Genomic DNA, 16678 nt, shown 5'->3' with positions numbered 1-16678 from the left:
CCTCCTGCCCTCAATCTTTCCCAGCATCAGGGTCTTTTCAAATGAGTCAGCTCTTCGCATCAGGTGGCCAAAGTGTTGGAGTTTCAGCTTCAACATCAGTCCTTCCAATGAAGTAGTAAGCAACAATTGCTGTGCCTGCGCCTTTCTGCCTCCACCGCTAACAAGCTTGCCAGAAGTTTTCCCCTCTTTCCGTAAGTCCGCCACGGAATTAGTTGGCCGATACTGCGCATGCTCCACAGCGCATTTACCGCCCCGCTAACCCCCACCCCCCGCCCCCCGCCCTCCGCCCTCCGCCCTCCGCCCTCCAACCCGAGCCCAAAGTCTGCCAACACGCCTGCGCGAGCGGGCGTGCCCCGGAAGCAGTTCTTTGCCCTTCTGACACGTAGCAACCGGTCCGGTACAGGGTCCTTAGCTGAGTTTGGGGGGTTTGGGGGGCTACCAGAGCTACCGCCGCCGCCGCTGCCTCCCCGTTTGGTGAGTGCCCAGTTCTGTGGCATGATGTTCGATTTCTCCCCGCACCTGGGAAGGGCGGCTCCTGGCCGCCGCTTGGCGCCGCGCCCGGGTCCTTTCTCTCCGACCCTCCCTCCCTTTCGGGCCTTGCTGACGCGGATCCTGCGAGACTGTGTGCATTCCCGGCCGGCCCAGGCCTTATTTTGCAAAGAGGCTGTCGTGTTTTAAGCTGTAAAGCCCTATCCCGAGGTGACGAATCATCTTTGTTGGTGGTGGTATTTTAGACCCCACAGAACCGCCCCCCCCCGCCCCCCGCCTCCCGCATCGCCACCCCTATCCAGGGCTTAATCAGCCTCTCGAAGTGGAGGTGTCTTCCTGGACCTTGACTTAGAGACATTTCTTTAGCACACCCCACCCCGCGACCCACCTTCCAAATGCTGCAACCCTAAATTCTAGAAGAATTATTTGCCGCCTTCTGAGGGTATTCGCTTAAGTAAAGTGTCTGGATCGAATTCAGGAGGTCCTTGGGCATAAAGTGTCTTTGCCATTTCTTTTCTGTTGCAGGTCATTTGCAATGTCAGGCTTTGATAATTTAAACACGGATTTCTACCAGACAAGTTACAGCATCGATGACCAGTCACAGCAGTCCTACGATTATGGAGGAAGTGGAGGACCCTATAGCAAGTAACATTTCAACTTTGACCATTTGTTTTGTCGAGATTGCAGTGAAAGCACGTACCCTGAATGTTTGGTTCTGCCTAATACTGAATGTGGGAACAAGTTGCTTATCAGGAATGTGACGTTTCATACATAATCCTCCTGCCTCCGGAGAGATCTTGACACTTGTTTGGGTCGGACGACATTGTCCTCTTTAGAATTTGGTGTTTTCTGCAAAATACTCACATGTGCCATGAGTGGCAAAATAGATTGTTTGAAGAACCTTTTTCTAGTACAGTATTTGAACATCATTTAGGGTACGGGTAGGAGTGTAAAGTAGCTAGAGATAGGCTGTTTAGACCACAAGAGTAGTTAAAAATTAAAATCTTTTGACAGCTTCGTTAGTAGTTAAATCAGTCCAGTTTTCAGAGTGTATCGATTGTTAACTGAAAGCACCCAGTGACACTGTTGAACAGTGTAAGCTCCCTACTATGATTCATCAGGTAGTTTTCATATAGCAACTGATAATCACTTTTATTACTTCTCACACCAAAACTTTTGGTCAGTCAGTACTCGCAACTTTCCAGTTGCAGATTGAAGGAGGGAGGCGCAGGGTCAGAGACTCAAAACCTTCCAGTCCTGAACTGTTGAAAAAACAAAAACAACAACAAAAAATGTATTTTTTCCATAGTTTCTGGTGTTTGTGGAGGGGGAGGGGAAAGGAAGGGTTTTTACCAGTCTCTTCTAGGACATCATATTCTTAGTTTCTTGTGTGTTCATTCTTTCAGTCATGTCCAACTCTTTACAGCCCCATGGACTGTAGCCCACCAGGCACTTCTGTCCATGGGACCTCCCCGGCAAGGACACTGAAGTGAGTTACCATTTCCATCCTAGTTTCTTCGGTCATTAAGATTAACCTTCTCAGCCTCCCTTTTAGTGAAGGAGTTTCTTATACCAGGGTTACTTAACCATTTTTAGATGGTCCAGGATCCCTTAGAGAATCTGAACCAAACTAGGGGCCTGTTTCTGAGAAATCCACGTTTGCAGTCAGACATCTGTATTAATGTGTGTATAACGTCCAGACGGTTCATGTGTTAACTAATGTGCATATGGACCCTGAATTAAAAACCATGAAGACTGTCCCAGGATGAGGGCATGTAAAGGGTGTGTATCTAGTCTGAAAGAAGCATTAGTATTAGGTCGTCTTGAAATTAACACAGTGTGGTTTGTCTTGTATAGGCTATACTTTTTACAAAAGCAAAAACAAAAGAAACCTGGAATCTGCTTATTTTGGTACATTGTAAAGCTTTTTTCCGCTAAAACTTAACACAGTAAACAGTGGAAGTGAGCATGTGAATAATAATCTCTATCTCTGAATCACTTTTTCTTCTTTCTGTTAATTCTAAATTACATAATACCATTGACGGTTTATCTCTTTTTATCAGTTAATTGGTCAGGATTGGAGAAAATCTGTTGAGAAATCTCCATTCATTTACCTAAATATGTATTTTTTTGTGATTGTTCAGTGTATGACAGGGCAGATTAATGTAAGAATGGCTGGAGTGCTGCAATAGGGCTTTGGAAAACCTGTCTCTGTATGTGGACCTGGGTGTATTTTTAACCATTGATATTGTTTAAACTCAACAGAATTATTCCACTTAGATTTCAAGTGAAAATGTATCTCTGCCTTTCTTATGTTTCTTTCTTTCTGTCCTTGTTAGCATCTCTCAAAGGTGTAACTTATCATCTCTGTACACTTAGCATCTCACTTCAGTTCTCCATAGAGCAGTTGTTTTAGATATGCTGTTGCTAACTATCCTTACAGTTCCATCTCAACAAAAATCATGTACTGGTAAGCATTGCTTCAGTGCTTGTAAAGAAGTTTTATTCCAGGTGCTTATATAAATGTTACTGCCAATTAATAAATACGAATTTATAGATATTGCTGAGAAAAATAAGACCAGTGTGTTAGCAGTAATAACTGAGTTTCTGAACTTTAAGAGTAATTGAGCTCTTCTTTATTGAGCCTTCAATTGGATCTGCCCCTTAATGACATTTTTATGTTTATCTCAGTTTATCAAATAATACTTTGTTACGTCAACTAGGTAACAAAGGTCAGCTAACTTTTCTCTCTCTCTGTGGATGAAAATGCAGGTTCAGGTATAATCTGACTTGAATTGTCTTCAAGTTTGACTTGGGTTATTATTAGTTCATAGTTCTACATTTGCCCTATGAAGTCAATTTTAACATTTTGCGTAGTTTCCACTATGGGTACTTTACATTCATGTAACAAAAAATAAACCCCAAAAATAAAAGGACCTTTGATCTCAATTTGCTGAGTTTTATGAACATCTTATTAGACATTGTATTATATATATGTATATGAAATATATAGAAATACCAGCTATGTATTTTTTAAAGCACTGAAAGCTAGTATTTTTTCATCTTTAACTGATAATACCCTTATGGACTACCTATGGGTTTTGATCAGCTTAAGTTGTCAACCCAGTATGTTAAGAGGCTTTGTCTTTGTTGTTGATACTGAGTGCTTATGAGAGCATTGGTTTCATCTGCTACTTTTCCTGCTGTAGAAGTGTTGATTTAGTCTGTAAAGGTCATGTCTACCATATTATGTTTTAGTTTAAAATGAGTAGGAGTGAGTCAGGAATTTTCCTGAGCAGATCCTGCCGGAAAAGGGAAAGTATAAAATTCCATGGTATTGTCTTTCATTTGATGAAGGAATAATAGTGCCACATTTAAAGCTCTTATTTGCTTGCATTATTTCTCTTCCTTACATGAAATTTATGGGTCTGTATCAGTGGTTCTGAAGTGTTGTCTACAGATCCCAGAGTGTCCTTGAGATCCTTCCAGGAGGTTTTGAAAGATCAAAACTGTTTTTGTAATAGTAGTGAGACATTTTGATCTTCCGTGGTGGCTCAGATGGTGAAGAATCTGCCTGCAACGCCAGAGACCCAGGTTCGATCCCTGGGTCGGCAAGGTCCTCTGGAGAAGGACATGGCTACCCACTCTAGTACTCTTGCCTGGAGAATCCCCATGGACACAGGAGTCTGGAGGACTACAGTCCATGGGGTCGCAAAGTGGGACATGACTGAGTGGTTAACACACACACAGTGAGACATTTTATACCTTTTTAGGTGTGTTGGCATTTGCACTGATGTTGCAAAAGCAATGATTGGTAAAACTGCTGGTACCTAAATGTGAATCAAGACAGTGGCATCAAATTATTCTAGTAATCATTGTATTCTTTATCACATACTTGTTGGGGGTGAGTGAAGCCATTTCATGTAAAGATATCCTTGGTGAAGCTGTAAGAATTATTGTTTTAAATCCTGACCCTTGACCCTGACCCATATACATTTTTAAAATGTTCTATGTGACAAAATGGGAAACAGTTCTAAAGCACTTCTACTTCATACTAAAGTATAATAATTATCTCTAGGAAAAGCACCTATGCAGTTTTGAGTCACAAGCTGAATCAGCCACTTTTTCATGGAAACCTTTTTTTGGAAAGAACAGCTGACAGACAAACTATGGTTATTCAGACTTGAATAATTTCTCAAAAATGAATGAAGTGACCTGTTACTTCAAGGAAAGCAGTTGACAGTATGTGGGGCCAATGATAAGATTCACATTTTCAGGCAAAAATAAGCATTTTGAAAAACTTGTATCCATCACTGTGAACTTGTCAGCTTCCCAGTAATTATTTTCTGATGAGATCAGTGATAATATTAACAAATATAATTTATATACATATATTTCATATTAAGTGAGTCTATATTTGGAACATCTGCATAACTCATATTAATATTTTCTAAATGGCCAAGGCATGATGTTACAAAATTATATACATGAGTAAAGAAAGGATCCAGTCAAAGTACAAGACAGTTCATTAACATTCTTTCCAGTTGCCACATTGCAAGTTAAGTTTAAAAAACTATGACTTTGCTCTGTGCTTTGATGTATCAGAAAGAATATTAATGATAATCTGAAAAGATTTCACTCTATTTTCCAACCACATGTCTGCAACAATAGATTTTCTTCAGATACTTCAAGTAAATGGTACATCACACAACAGAATGATTACAGAGGCAAATATAAGAATTTTCAGCTGCCTTGAAAAAGCTTTTTCATTTAAAAAAGTTTATGGTAACATATAATAGATTTAATCTTACTTTAACATGTTAATAAGTATTTTAAACATTTCTGTTTTAATTTCTAAAATGAAAAAATATTGATAGATGTTACCCACATAAAAAATTTTAGGAGTTCTCAATAACAAATTTTAAGAGTATAATGGGTTCTAAGATCAAGGAGTTTGAGAACCATGGGTTTATGTCATTCTTTTTGTTTTTTCTCTTGCATACACATTTATATTCTCTTTCTTTCTCTCCCTGAAGAAAAAGAATAAAATACAATCTGTTTATGCAGATTGTACAAACCTCCATATGGAGCTTTTCTACTTGTTCCATGAACTCTAAGGTGAATTTATGATACATCCTTAGAGAGATGGCACTATAGCATATTCTACTAAATTAGAAGATGTGTGCTCTTATCCTAATTCAGCCAGCTAGCCCAGTGGGGGTTGTGTGTGTATATGTGTGTGTATAAGTAAGTAAGTAAATAAATAGTAATCAAAGTATTTGCATACCAAAATGACTGGGGAAATGCATATACAGAAAAAAAAATAACATTTTGATGTCAGGATTTGAAGGTGATTTTTATTACAATTGTTATAAGAGTTAGCTACTGGAATTATAAAGTCTGGTTTTGAATCCTTGCACCACTGTGGATAACCCAAATATCAGTTTACACATTTTGGTAATGAAGAGGATGATAAAATTAACCTTCTAGACTAGTGAGAATAATGTGAGGCAATTCACATTAAACACTTTACACAGTACTATTCAAAAAGTTATGATGTATGTTTTGGGAAATTTCCATAGCTATATATTACATATAACATTTTAGAGTTAATGAATTTCAACAAATAATAACTATATAGGATTTTTGTCTGAAAATTAAGTGTCTTACTTCACCTGTTTTTGGGTCCCTTTACCTATATAATTATGTATATAATGTATATGTATATAAAACACACGTATACTTAGATGTGCATATATATTCTAAAAAGCATAGTCACAGTGGGTGCATATAATGTGTACTATTCTGCTTATTAGTTTTTTTTCTGTTTTAAAATTTTAATTTATTTATTTATGCGTTTTTTGGCCACACTGAATGGCATGCAGGCTCTTAGTTCTCTGACGAGGACGAGAGATTTGAACCTGCACTGGAGTCTTAACCCCTGGACCACCAGAGAAGTTCCTGAATATTAGTGTTTTTTCTCCTCCACTAAATGTTTTTGATTATCATTTCTTTCGAGTACCTACAAAACTGCCTCATTCTGTTTAACAGATGCATAGTAATCTATGCCCATGTCACAGTGTAGTTACAGATATATATTTATATTGTTTTGGTTTCTGTTTTTTGCCATTAAAATATTGCTGCAGTGCATTCTATCAGTATATTTTATAGCCAGAAAAATAATCGTATTTTTAAGCATGTATTGGACTAGCATGATAAGACAGAATATGAGCTATGTGTAGTTGAAATTTTAATTTATTCTTGGTTTTTTAAATTAATCAATTTTTGGTTGCAGTGGATCTTCGTTGTTGCAGGTAGGCTTTCACTAGTTGCAGCGAGCAGGAGTTACTCTTTGTTGCAGTGCACGAACTTCGTACTGCGGTGGCTTCTCTGGTTGCAGAACACAGGCTCTGGGCACACTTGGGCTCAGTAGTTGAGGCCTGTGGGCCTAGTTGCTCTTCAGCACATTCAGTCTTCCCAGACCAGGGATCGAGCCCAGTATCCCCTGCATCAGCAGGTGAACCTCCCATCCTCTGTATCACCAAGGAATTCCACCTTTGATTTGATTTTAATCAAGATGTTCAGTTAATTTAAAAATTAGATTTAACTTTAAAATCTCAAGTAATAATGAGGTCATTAGGTTTTTATATTTTTGAAAAAGCGACTATAAATTTTTAAAGAGAATTAGAGACTAAAAGATCTCTAAGGCATCTCAGCTCTCATTTTTAAAATGTCTTACCTTTAAAATAATTCCTTCTTTATTTCTTACTGTGTAATTGAATTAGTCCCACTGATAGATAGGTCATATTTTTCCAAACGTGGTGAAACAGATCATTAAAAGCTATTGCTTCAATATTCTTCTGTTCCACTTCAATATTCTTCAGTTGTTTTCATCACTAAAAAAGCCATAGCAAGGTCTGCTTCTAAAGTGTAAGATTTATTACAGTACATAGCAACAGATATAATAAGTGTACATTTACTTTAAAAAATTAAAAGAACTAAATTAATTAACATAATTATGTTAATTATGTTCTGTTATATTCAGAAAGCTTTCACAAGAAAGATGCTTATTTTTCACTGTTTGAAATCGATGATTTTTCTTAAAGACGTTTATGCACTTGCAAAAAATAACATACTCAAAAGCATTCCTTCTTCAGAACTCAGCTTTCTTTATAGTCCAACAGTCACACCCATACATGACTACTGGAAAAACCATAGCCTTGACATTTGTTGACAAAGTAATGTCTCTGCTTTTTAATATGCCCTCTAGGTTGGTCATAACTTTCCTTCCAGGGAGTAAGCATCTTTTTATATTATGGCTGCAGTCACCATCTGCAGTGATTTTGGAGCCAAAAAAATAAAATCTGCCACTATTTCCGCTGTTTCCCCATCTATTTGCCATGAAGTGATGGGACTGGATGCCATGATCTTAGTTTTCTGAATGTTGAGTTTTAAGCCACATTTTTCACTCTCCTCTTTCACTTTTATCAAGAGGCTCTTTAGTTCTTTGCTTTCTGCCATAAAGGTGGTGTCATCTGCATATCTGAGGTGATTGATATTTCTCCTGGCAATCTTGATTCCAGTTTGTGCTTCTTCCCGCCCAGCGTTTCTCATGATGTACTCTGCATAGAAGTTAAATAAGCAGGGTGATAATATACAGCCTTGACATACTCCTTTCCCTATTTGGAACCAGTCTGTTGTTCCATGTCCAGTTCTAACTGTTGCTTCTTGACTTGCATACATATTTCTCAAGAGGCAGGTTAGGTGGTCAGGTAGTCCCATCTCTCAAATTTTCCACAGTTGGTTGTAATCCACACAGTCAAAGGCTTCGGCATAGTCAATAAAGCAAAAGTAGATGTTTTTCTGGAACTCTCTTGCTTTTTTGATGATCCAGCAGATGTAGGTAACTTGATCTCTGGTTCCTCTGCCTTTTCTAAAACCAGCTTGAATATCTGGAATTTCACAGTTCACATCCTGTTGAAGCCTGGCTTGGAGAATTTTGACCATTACTTTACTAGCATGTGAGATTACTGCAATTATGCGGTAGTTTGAATATTCTTTAGCATTGCCTTTCTTTGGCATTGGAATGAAAACTGACCTTTTCCAGTCCTATGGCCACTGCTGAGTTTTCCCCATTTGCTGGCATATTGAGTGCAGCACTTTCACAGCATCATCTTTGTAGGATTTGAAATAGCTCAACTGGAATTCCATCACCTCCACTAGCTTTGTTCATAGTGATGCTTCTGAAGGCACACTTGACTTCACATTCCAGGATGTCTGGCTCTAGGTCAGTGATCACACCATTGTGATCATCTGGGTCATGAAGATCTTTTCTGTACAGTTCTTCTGTGTATTCTTGCCACCTCTCCTTAATATCTTCTGCTTCTGTTAGGTCCATACCATTTCTGTCCTTTATTGAGCCCATCTTTGCATGAAATGTTCCCTTGATATCTCTAATTTTCTTGAAGAGATCTGTAGTCTTTCCTATTCTATTGTTTTCTCTATTTCTTTGCATTGACTGCTGAGGAAGGCTTTCTTACCTCTCCTTGCTATTCTTTGGAGCTCTGCCTTCAAATGGGTATATCTTTCCTTTTCTCCTTTGCTTTTCACTTCGCTTCTTTTCTCAGCTATTTGTAAGGCCTCCCCAGAGAGCCATTTTGCTTTTCTGCATTTCTTTTTCTTGGGGATGGTCTTGGTCCCTGTATCCTGTACAATGTCATGAACCTCCATCCATAGTTCATCAGGCACTCTATCAGATCTAGTCCTTTAAATCTATTTCCCACTTCCACTGTATAATCATAAGGGATTTGATTTAGGTCATACCTGAATGGTCTAGTGGTTTTCCCTACTTTCTTCAATTTCAGTCTGAATTTGGCATTAAGGAGTTCATGGTCTGAGCCACAGTCAGCTCCCAGTCTTGTTTTTGTTAACTGTATAGAGCTTCTCCATCTTTGGCTACAAAGAATCTCATCAATCTGATTTTGGTGTTGACCATCTGGTGACGTCCATGTGTAGAGCATTCTCTTGTGGTGTTGGAAGAGGGTGTTTGCTATGATCATTGCATTCTCTTAGCAGAACTGTATGAGCCTTTTCCCTGCTTCATTCTGTACTCCAAGGCCAAATTTGCCTCCAGGTGTTTCTTGACTTCCTACTTTTGCATTCCAGTCCCCTATAATGAAAAGGACATCTTTTTTGGGTGTTAGTTCTAAAAGGTCTTGTAGGTCTTCATAGAACCGTTCAACTTCAGCTTCTTCAGCGTTACTGGTCGGGGCATAGACTTGGATTACCCTGATATTGAATGGTTTGCCTTGGAAACGAACAGAGATCATTCTGTCGTTTTTGAGACTGCATCCAAGTACTGCATTTTGGACTCTTTTATTGACCATGATGGCCACTCCATTTCTTCTGAGGGATTCCTGCCTGCAGTAGTAGATACAATGGTCATCTGAGTTAAATTCACCCATTCCAGTCCATTTCAGTTCGCTGATTCCTAGAATGTCGACATTCACTCTTGCCATCTCTTGTTTGACCACTTCCAATTTGCCTTGATTCATGGACCTGACATTCCAGGTTCCTATGCAATATTGCTCTTTACAGCATCGGACCTTGCTTCTATCACCAGTCACATCCACAGCTGGGTATTGTTTTTGCTTTGGCTCCGTCTCTTCATTCTTTCTGGAGTTATTTCTCCACCGATCTCCAGTAGCATGTTGGGCACCTACCAGCCTGGGGAGTTCATCTTTCAGTGTTCTATCTTTTTGCCTTTTCATACTGTTCATGGGATTCTCAAGGCAAGAGTACTGAAGTGGTTTGCCATTCCCTTCTCCAGTGGACCACATTTTGTCAGAACTCTCTACCATGACCCATCTGTCTTGTTGTAGATAATTAGCTTGATCTTAGTAGTTAATTTCAACCACCATTTATAAAAACTGGCAAAGTAGATATTCTGGAAATTGCATGACATTTCCTGCCTGTCAGGGATGTCAAATTTGGGTGTTGACATAATTCTGAGGCATGTTTACTTTACTTGGCTTTTTAGACAGTATGCTGGCTATGACTACTCGCACCAAGGCCGGTTTGTCCCCGCAGACATGATGCAGCCACAACAGCCATACACCGGGCAGATTTTCCAGCCAACTCAGGCATATACTCCAACTACACCTCAGCCATTCTATGGAAACAACTTTGAGGATGAACCACCTTTATTAGAAGGTACAGTTGGTTGCAACTCTTGATAGTACTCTATAATATCCAGATGGTGAAAGTAAATCTTTGTTTGGAGGAATTCCTCTTGTCTTTAAAAGAATAAGGTTGTAGGAAAAAGGTTTCTACTAAGTGACTCATTTCAAACAACACTGAGCCAGAAAGAACCAGGTTTTTTTAATAGATCTTTATATTAGTGATAATAAAGTATGTCAATATGTGAGCAAAGTAACTTTTACTTTAGATTATTGATGAAATTCTGTCATTGGAAGAAATGAGAGGAAATAGCGTGGTGTTGACTGTTCTGAATGAAAACAAACTGATAGAGCCAGTAACATCAGTGTATGGTGTTTTTCAAATTGTATCTGCAAACCCAAAAAGCAATAGTTCTAAAATTTTGGGGGACATCAGATAACCTTTGGAAGTCCAGTGAAAGCTATGCATACTCTTCTCAGAAAAATGCACATATATACATAGAAGACATAGTTTTGTATACGTTTTCGCAGGGCCTCCTGTGTTTCTGAAGCCCCGGATATAGAGCCCTTTACTATGAATGTTGTCTGTGTATTCTTTGCTATAAAGTCATAGCTCAGAGTGTCTGATTCATTATGTCCTTACCTTCTTCTAACACCAAACCAGAGATTTGATATTTGTGGAATAAGCACTGTAATCAGTAAAGATGGATTGAGGACTCACTAAAATAATATCATCTGATGTTGCTAGATCACTGTTTTGATACTGGTTATTTCATTTTCTTTTTTCACCCTGTTACAACATAAATTCTGGTAAACTGAAAGTATATCACAAATCCTAATTGACTTTCTTATTTTCTTTTTCTTTAGAATTGGGTATCAATTTTGACCACATCTGGCAAAAAACACTCACAGTTTTACACCCCTTGAAGGTAGCAGATGGCAGCATCATGAATGAGACTGATTTGGCAGGACCAATGGTTTTTTGCCTTGCTTTTGGAGCTACATTGTTACTGGTAAGATTCTAGTTGGAACTCTCAGTGTGAGATTAAAGAATGGAATTTAAATATTCCACCAAGAGCCTTTATTAAGACTCTTCTTTTACATCAAGTTTTGATGTGTCTTAAAAGGTATTGAGTTTTTAAGTTTATACATATTTGTCACTTCACCATTGATAATATGGTATATTTAGAAATCATTTCTTGTTCTAATAAGTGGTCCAATTATCAGGGAGAATTGTTAATAAATAACATGTAGCTTTAGTCACTCATCAGAATTCCTTTTTTTTTTAAGTTGTCCTTGAGTAGTGTTTTGTTGCATAAGTGCTGGTCTTTCCTATATATTATTTTAATATTTAATGAATAAATAAAAGACAAGAAGCTTTAATCTCTGTCTCTCATCTCTCTAAGAATATTGAAGCATATTGAAAATGAGAAATTGTAAATATAATTGTTAATGTTTGTTTTATTTTATCTTATGTCCTCTTCTGAATTAGAAGAGAGAAACAATATAATGAATTAAAGATGGAACTTTTAGTCAGAAAAGCTAGGCATGAACTCAGTGCTTCTAATCTGCCCTTGATTTCACCCTTCACTTCCCTCTGATAAATAATCATGTGCCTCCCACCTAACAAGGTTGTTTTGGAGATTAAGACAGGTTATATGAGAATACTTTTCAAAGTACCGGGAGTTGGTGATGGACAGGGAGGCCTGGCGTGCTGTGATTCATGGGGTCGCAAAGAGTCGGACACGACTGAGCGACTGATCTGATTCAAAGTTTTAATGCATTGTACCCGGTGTCAGATTTTATTATTATTAATAAACCTTTTTAAACTTTTACACTCTTAATCAAATATTTACAAACAAGTATTGATTCTAATAAAAATCCCAGGGAGTTTTCCATTAATGTAATCTGTAGAGGTATTTTCATAATTGAGTTTCATGTCAGATGTGTGACAAATCAGAACTTTTTAAAGGCTTTTCCACAGACTGATTTTAGTGATAGCATGACCTAAATGCAGTGTTTGTTCACTTAGTGTGACTAAGAGTACTAACTCCAATTAAGCTCATGTTTATTGTCCTAAGATTGTTTAGTGATGTCTTTTGTAAGAGCAGAAAATTTTTAAAGTTTTTGCTTGTTTGTCAGAGAACTGTATAAAGCAACCAACAATTTGGAAAAAAATGAAAGAAGAAATATCTTCCATTATATTCCTCTTGCCCAGTAGTTAATCACTTTACTTTTCTCCTCCCCTCCCCACAGAACCCTGGCTCCCTGCTTATCCTGGCTTCCTTTCTACTAATTCCTTTAACACCCATATAAAGTCAATGATAGGAGAAGGCAGTGGCAACCCACTCCAGTACTCTTGCCTGAAAAATCCCACGGACTCTTGCCTGAAAAAACCCCGATAGGCTGCAGTCCATGGGGTCGTTAAGAGTCGGACACAACTGAGCGACTTCACTTTTGCTTTTCACTTTCACGCATTGGAGAAGGAAATGGCAACCCACTCCATTGTTTTTGCCTGGAGAATCCCAGGGACAGGGGAACCTGGTGGGCTGCTGTTTCTGGGATCGCACAAAATCGGACACGACTGAAGCGACTTAGCAGCAGCAGCAGCAAAGTCAATGATGAAATTATTTCTGCTGTTAAAACGATTATGACCATATCTGCCAATGAAAATAAGTTGTTTCAGGGCAATTTTGGTGGAGTTGGGTGTGTTCAAGTGATATTAGCTACTATCCAAATATTTTAATGACTTTCCATCTTGTTTGGGTAGTTTATTTGCTTAAAATCAGCCAGATTTCTTTTTAGAAATCTATGACTTGCGGTGATTCTACAATGGTTTTATATCTTTATTTGTTGAATTCTATGCCAAAGTCAAATGGTAGCTAGAAAATGAAATCCTGAGTATCTGTGTGTTGAGAGGTGGGTACTTTAAATTTCTTAAGAAAGAGAAAAGGCAGTCTGCTCACTGTTTTACTTCCCTATATAAAGAATAGACACCTCTGTGGATTTTAATCCTCACAAATTAAATATCTTCTACAAGTACCATTTTAGGTGAAAGAAGCCCAAAGTAACTTTCTTTGCCCTCTAACATGTCATCTTTTTGTTACCCATAGGCTGGGAAAATCCAGTTTGGCTACGTATATGGGATCAGTGCAATTGGATGCCTAGGAATGTTTTGTTTATTGAACTTAATGAGTATGACTGGTGTTTCATTTGGTTGTGTGGCAAGTGTCCTTGGATATTGTCTTCTTCCTATGATCCTGCTTTCCAGCTTCGCAGTGATATTTTCTTTGCAGTAAGTACTGATCTTTATTTTGGGAGTTGATTGACCAATTCTGTGTAATAGAATTTAGTTCACTATCAGTTTGAGGTAAATCACTGATTCAGTAAACAAATAGTGGCTGTTATAAATGAAGACTGTGTTACATACTTTTCAGTGATGAAAATGGAAGTGAGAATAAATTTAAAAATCATTTATACCATCTCTGCTTTCCATATCATAAGGAATTTCAGTAGTTTTAGGTAAACTTACCAGTGTCCATAAACAAACTGAACACAGGTGATTGTTAGCTTAAATATTGCATGGAAGAGATCAGGTTGTTAAAATTATACTTACCTTCTCTTTGATTTTTTTTTTAATATCTCGTTTCTTAACTATATCAGGCATATACTAAGTGAATGAATAATAAATGCATATTCTCTATTTAGAAGCTTCTTAACTAAAACTGGAACTTTTTATGTCAAGAGACTGTTTCTAGCCTACTGTGTTCTCAAATATCCTTGTACACAACTTTAAAGTTGTGTTATTTTAAAATAATACTTTAAGTAAGGATTAAAGAGAGAGGTATATATTACTGCTCATAAAGTTGCTTCTCATGGCCAGTGCACAGATGCTCTCTCAGTAGTTCAGTCCCCTCCTTCGGGCTAGTGCTGGAGGAAAGATTGAGCTGTTATACCTAGAGTGGAAAAGAAGGCATAGGAGAAGAGTATGTATCAACTGATACTAGAGATTTGGAAGGGTGATGGCCTCACAGTGTCCCTGTTTTGGATGCAAATGCTTCAGATTTTCAGTGTAGAAACTGCTTCACTCTTCTCATTTGTTAAAATTGATATGTTTATATTTGAATTTTAAAGACAGTGTTTCTACTAAAACAGTGTTTTCCAGCCAGGGGCAGTTTTGCTACAGGGGGATACTTTGCAATGTCTGGAGATACTTTCAGTTGTCAGAACTCTGGAGGAGCAGGGGTACAATGGGTATTTTATGGCTAGAGGCCAGGGATGCTGCTAAATGTCCTAATGATGAACAGAACAGCCCTCACAGCAGCAGCACACACAGGCCAAATGTCAGTGCTGCCAAGTTTGAGAAATTGTGCTATATTAAGAAGCAAAATATGTTACAGATAAGCTTTCTATCACGTGAAATAACTGAATTAACTGAGATACATCAGCATTTCAAGAAAGATCTTGGTTATTTCTGTAGACATCTACATGTGATTTAATTTTTAAGTACTTAAGAATTGGTTATGGTAGTACTCTTACATAACTAATCTCATTTTCTGCTTTTTCTCTCCACTCTCCATTTTTCTTTGTCTGTTACAGAGGAATGGTAGGAATCATTCTTACTGCTGGAATTATTGGATGGTGTAGTTTTTCTGCTTCCAAAATTTTTATTTCTGCATTGGCCATGGAAGGACAGCAACTTCTAGTAGCATATCCCTGTGCTTTGTTATATGGAGTCTTCGCCCTAATTTCCGTTTTTTGAACTGAATTTATCTGGGATGTGGACGTCATTGGGCCAAATAACAAAAAGGACTTTGAACTCTTCAACCGGACCAGCAGATGGCTACAGTGCAACTCTCATGCAGACCTAATGTTTGACTCTTGGAGCAGTGGAAGTAAAGAAGTATCTTTTGTTCATTTTTATAGAACTTTTGAATACTATATTGGATTTATGCAGTATGACTAGATTTAAAAGGTGTTTGTGCTTATGCAAATAAGAAGTGCTATTTCTTTCCTGTTCCTGCAGCCTTAGAAAAACAACTATTTCCCTTGCTAATTGTATATTATGGTGTTTTTGATAGATTTTTATCAACTGTGGGAAACTAACCACAGAGCTGATATCTTAAAAACAATCCATAGTAGAGAAGACATAGGACTTATTGGAGAAATATTTTTCCAAGGAATTAGGAAAGAAAACTTGCCTGTATTGTCAAGTCAGATGCAATTGAAGCAAAAAAGCAATCCTAATGTAAAGTTTTATGAGTTTGCACTTCAGAAATTTGACGTTCCTCTAAATTATCTCATGGAATTTTGGCTAAAATTCAGCAATACAGGTAGTTCACAGTCTACCTTATTGTAGGCATGGAATGTGAATATCTGTTTAAATATTAGCATTAACTAAAACACAGTGACCTAGACCGGCCACTTTAATGTTATAGTTGGATTTCCATGTTTCCCAGGAAAAAGATAATCACTAACCTTTTTTGAGGAAAATATTTAAAATGTCACGATTTCAGTATTGCAGTTCCCAGTGTAAAGTGCGTTTGATGCTTATTGATTAAAATTTTCCCAATTAATTTAAATGGTGTTGTTGAGTTTACTTTTGTCAAACCAAGATTTTCGGTGTACCATTTTATTTAATTAGGCTCTGGTTTTGACTTGTATTCCCAATTTATTCTAAGCTTTAAGAATAGTGGTCATCTAGTGTAGAATCAAAAAAAAAAAGTGAGATTAAACAAAAAGCAGTTTGTTTTGAGTTACAACATTATTTTCTTGTATTAAACTTATTTCATTAATGTTGTCATGCTCTTGTTTAAAAAATCTGTAAGGAAATACTATATCTTGTGTACTGATTGGCTTTTTCTGGAGAAACTGCTTCTGATTTTGGACAAAGATCAGTTATGAGAAAGGTGCCCTATTGGGAGGAAGTATTGCCTTTTTTTTTTTTTTTTAAGGGGAGACTTTCAGACTAAAAAGAAATGCCAAGTTGACAGGTTCTCAGTTCTTTTTTA

General features: G+C 37.6%; 1 protein-coding gene across 1 annotated transcript; it reads left to right on the top strand.

Moving 5' to 3' along the window:
• Positions 1–340: 340 nt before the first annotated feature.
• YIPF5 (Yip1 domain family member 5) lies at positions 341–16249 on the top strand. Its single transcript, XM_061423852.1, has 6 exons — positions 341–474; positions 1015–1134; positions 10529–10701; positions 11535–11680; positions 13781–13962; positions 15267–16249. The coding sequence occupies exons 2-6, from the start codon at positions 1025–1027 to the stop codon at positions 15427–15429; spliced, it is 774 nt and encodes a 257-aa protein (XP_061279836.1). The 5' UTR covers positions 341–474; positions 1015–1024; the 3' UTR covers positions 15430–16249.
• Positions 16250–16678: the final 429 nt, after the last annotated feature.

Source organism: Bos javanicus, chromosome 7 (assembly GCF_032452875.1).
Source record: "Bos javanicus breed banteng chromosome 7, ARS-OSU_banteng_1.0, whole genome shotgun sequence".
NCBI lineage: Eukaryota > Metazoa > Chordata > Mammalia > Artiodactyla > Bovidae > Bos > Bos javanicus.
The sequence above is the reverse complement of the archived record's forward strand: the minus strand, read 5'-3'. Positions and strand labels throughout refer to the sequence as shown.

Excerpts from the sequence above, each read along its gene's own strand:
- YIPF5 (XM_061423852.1), top strand. The coding sequence starts at position 1,025 with ATGTCAGGCTTTGATAATTTAAACACGGATTTCTACCAGACAAGTTAC. Across the intron at positions 1,135-10,528 it reads AGTGGAGGACCCTATAGCAA|ACAGTATGCTGGCTATGACT; the intron begins GTAACATTTCAA and ends TTGGCTTTTTAG. Across the intron at positions 11,681-13,780 it reads TTGGAGCTACATTGTTACTG|GCTGGGAAAATCCAGTTTGG; the intron begins GTAAGATTCTAG and ends TGTTACCCATAG.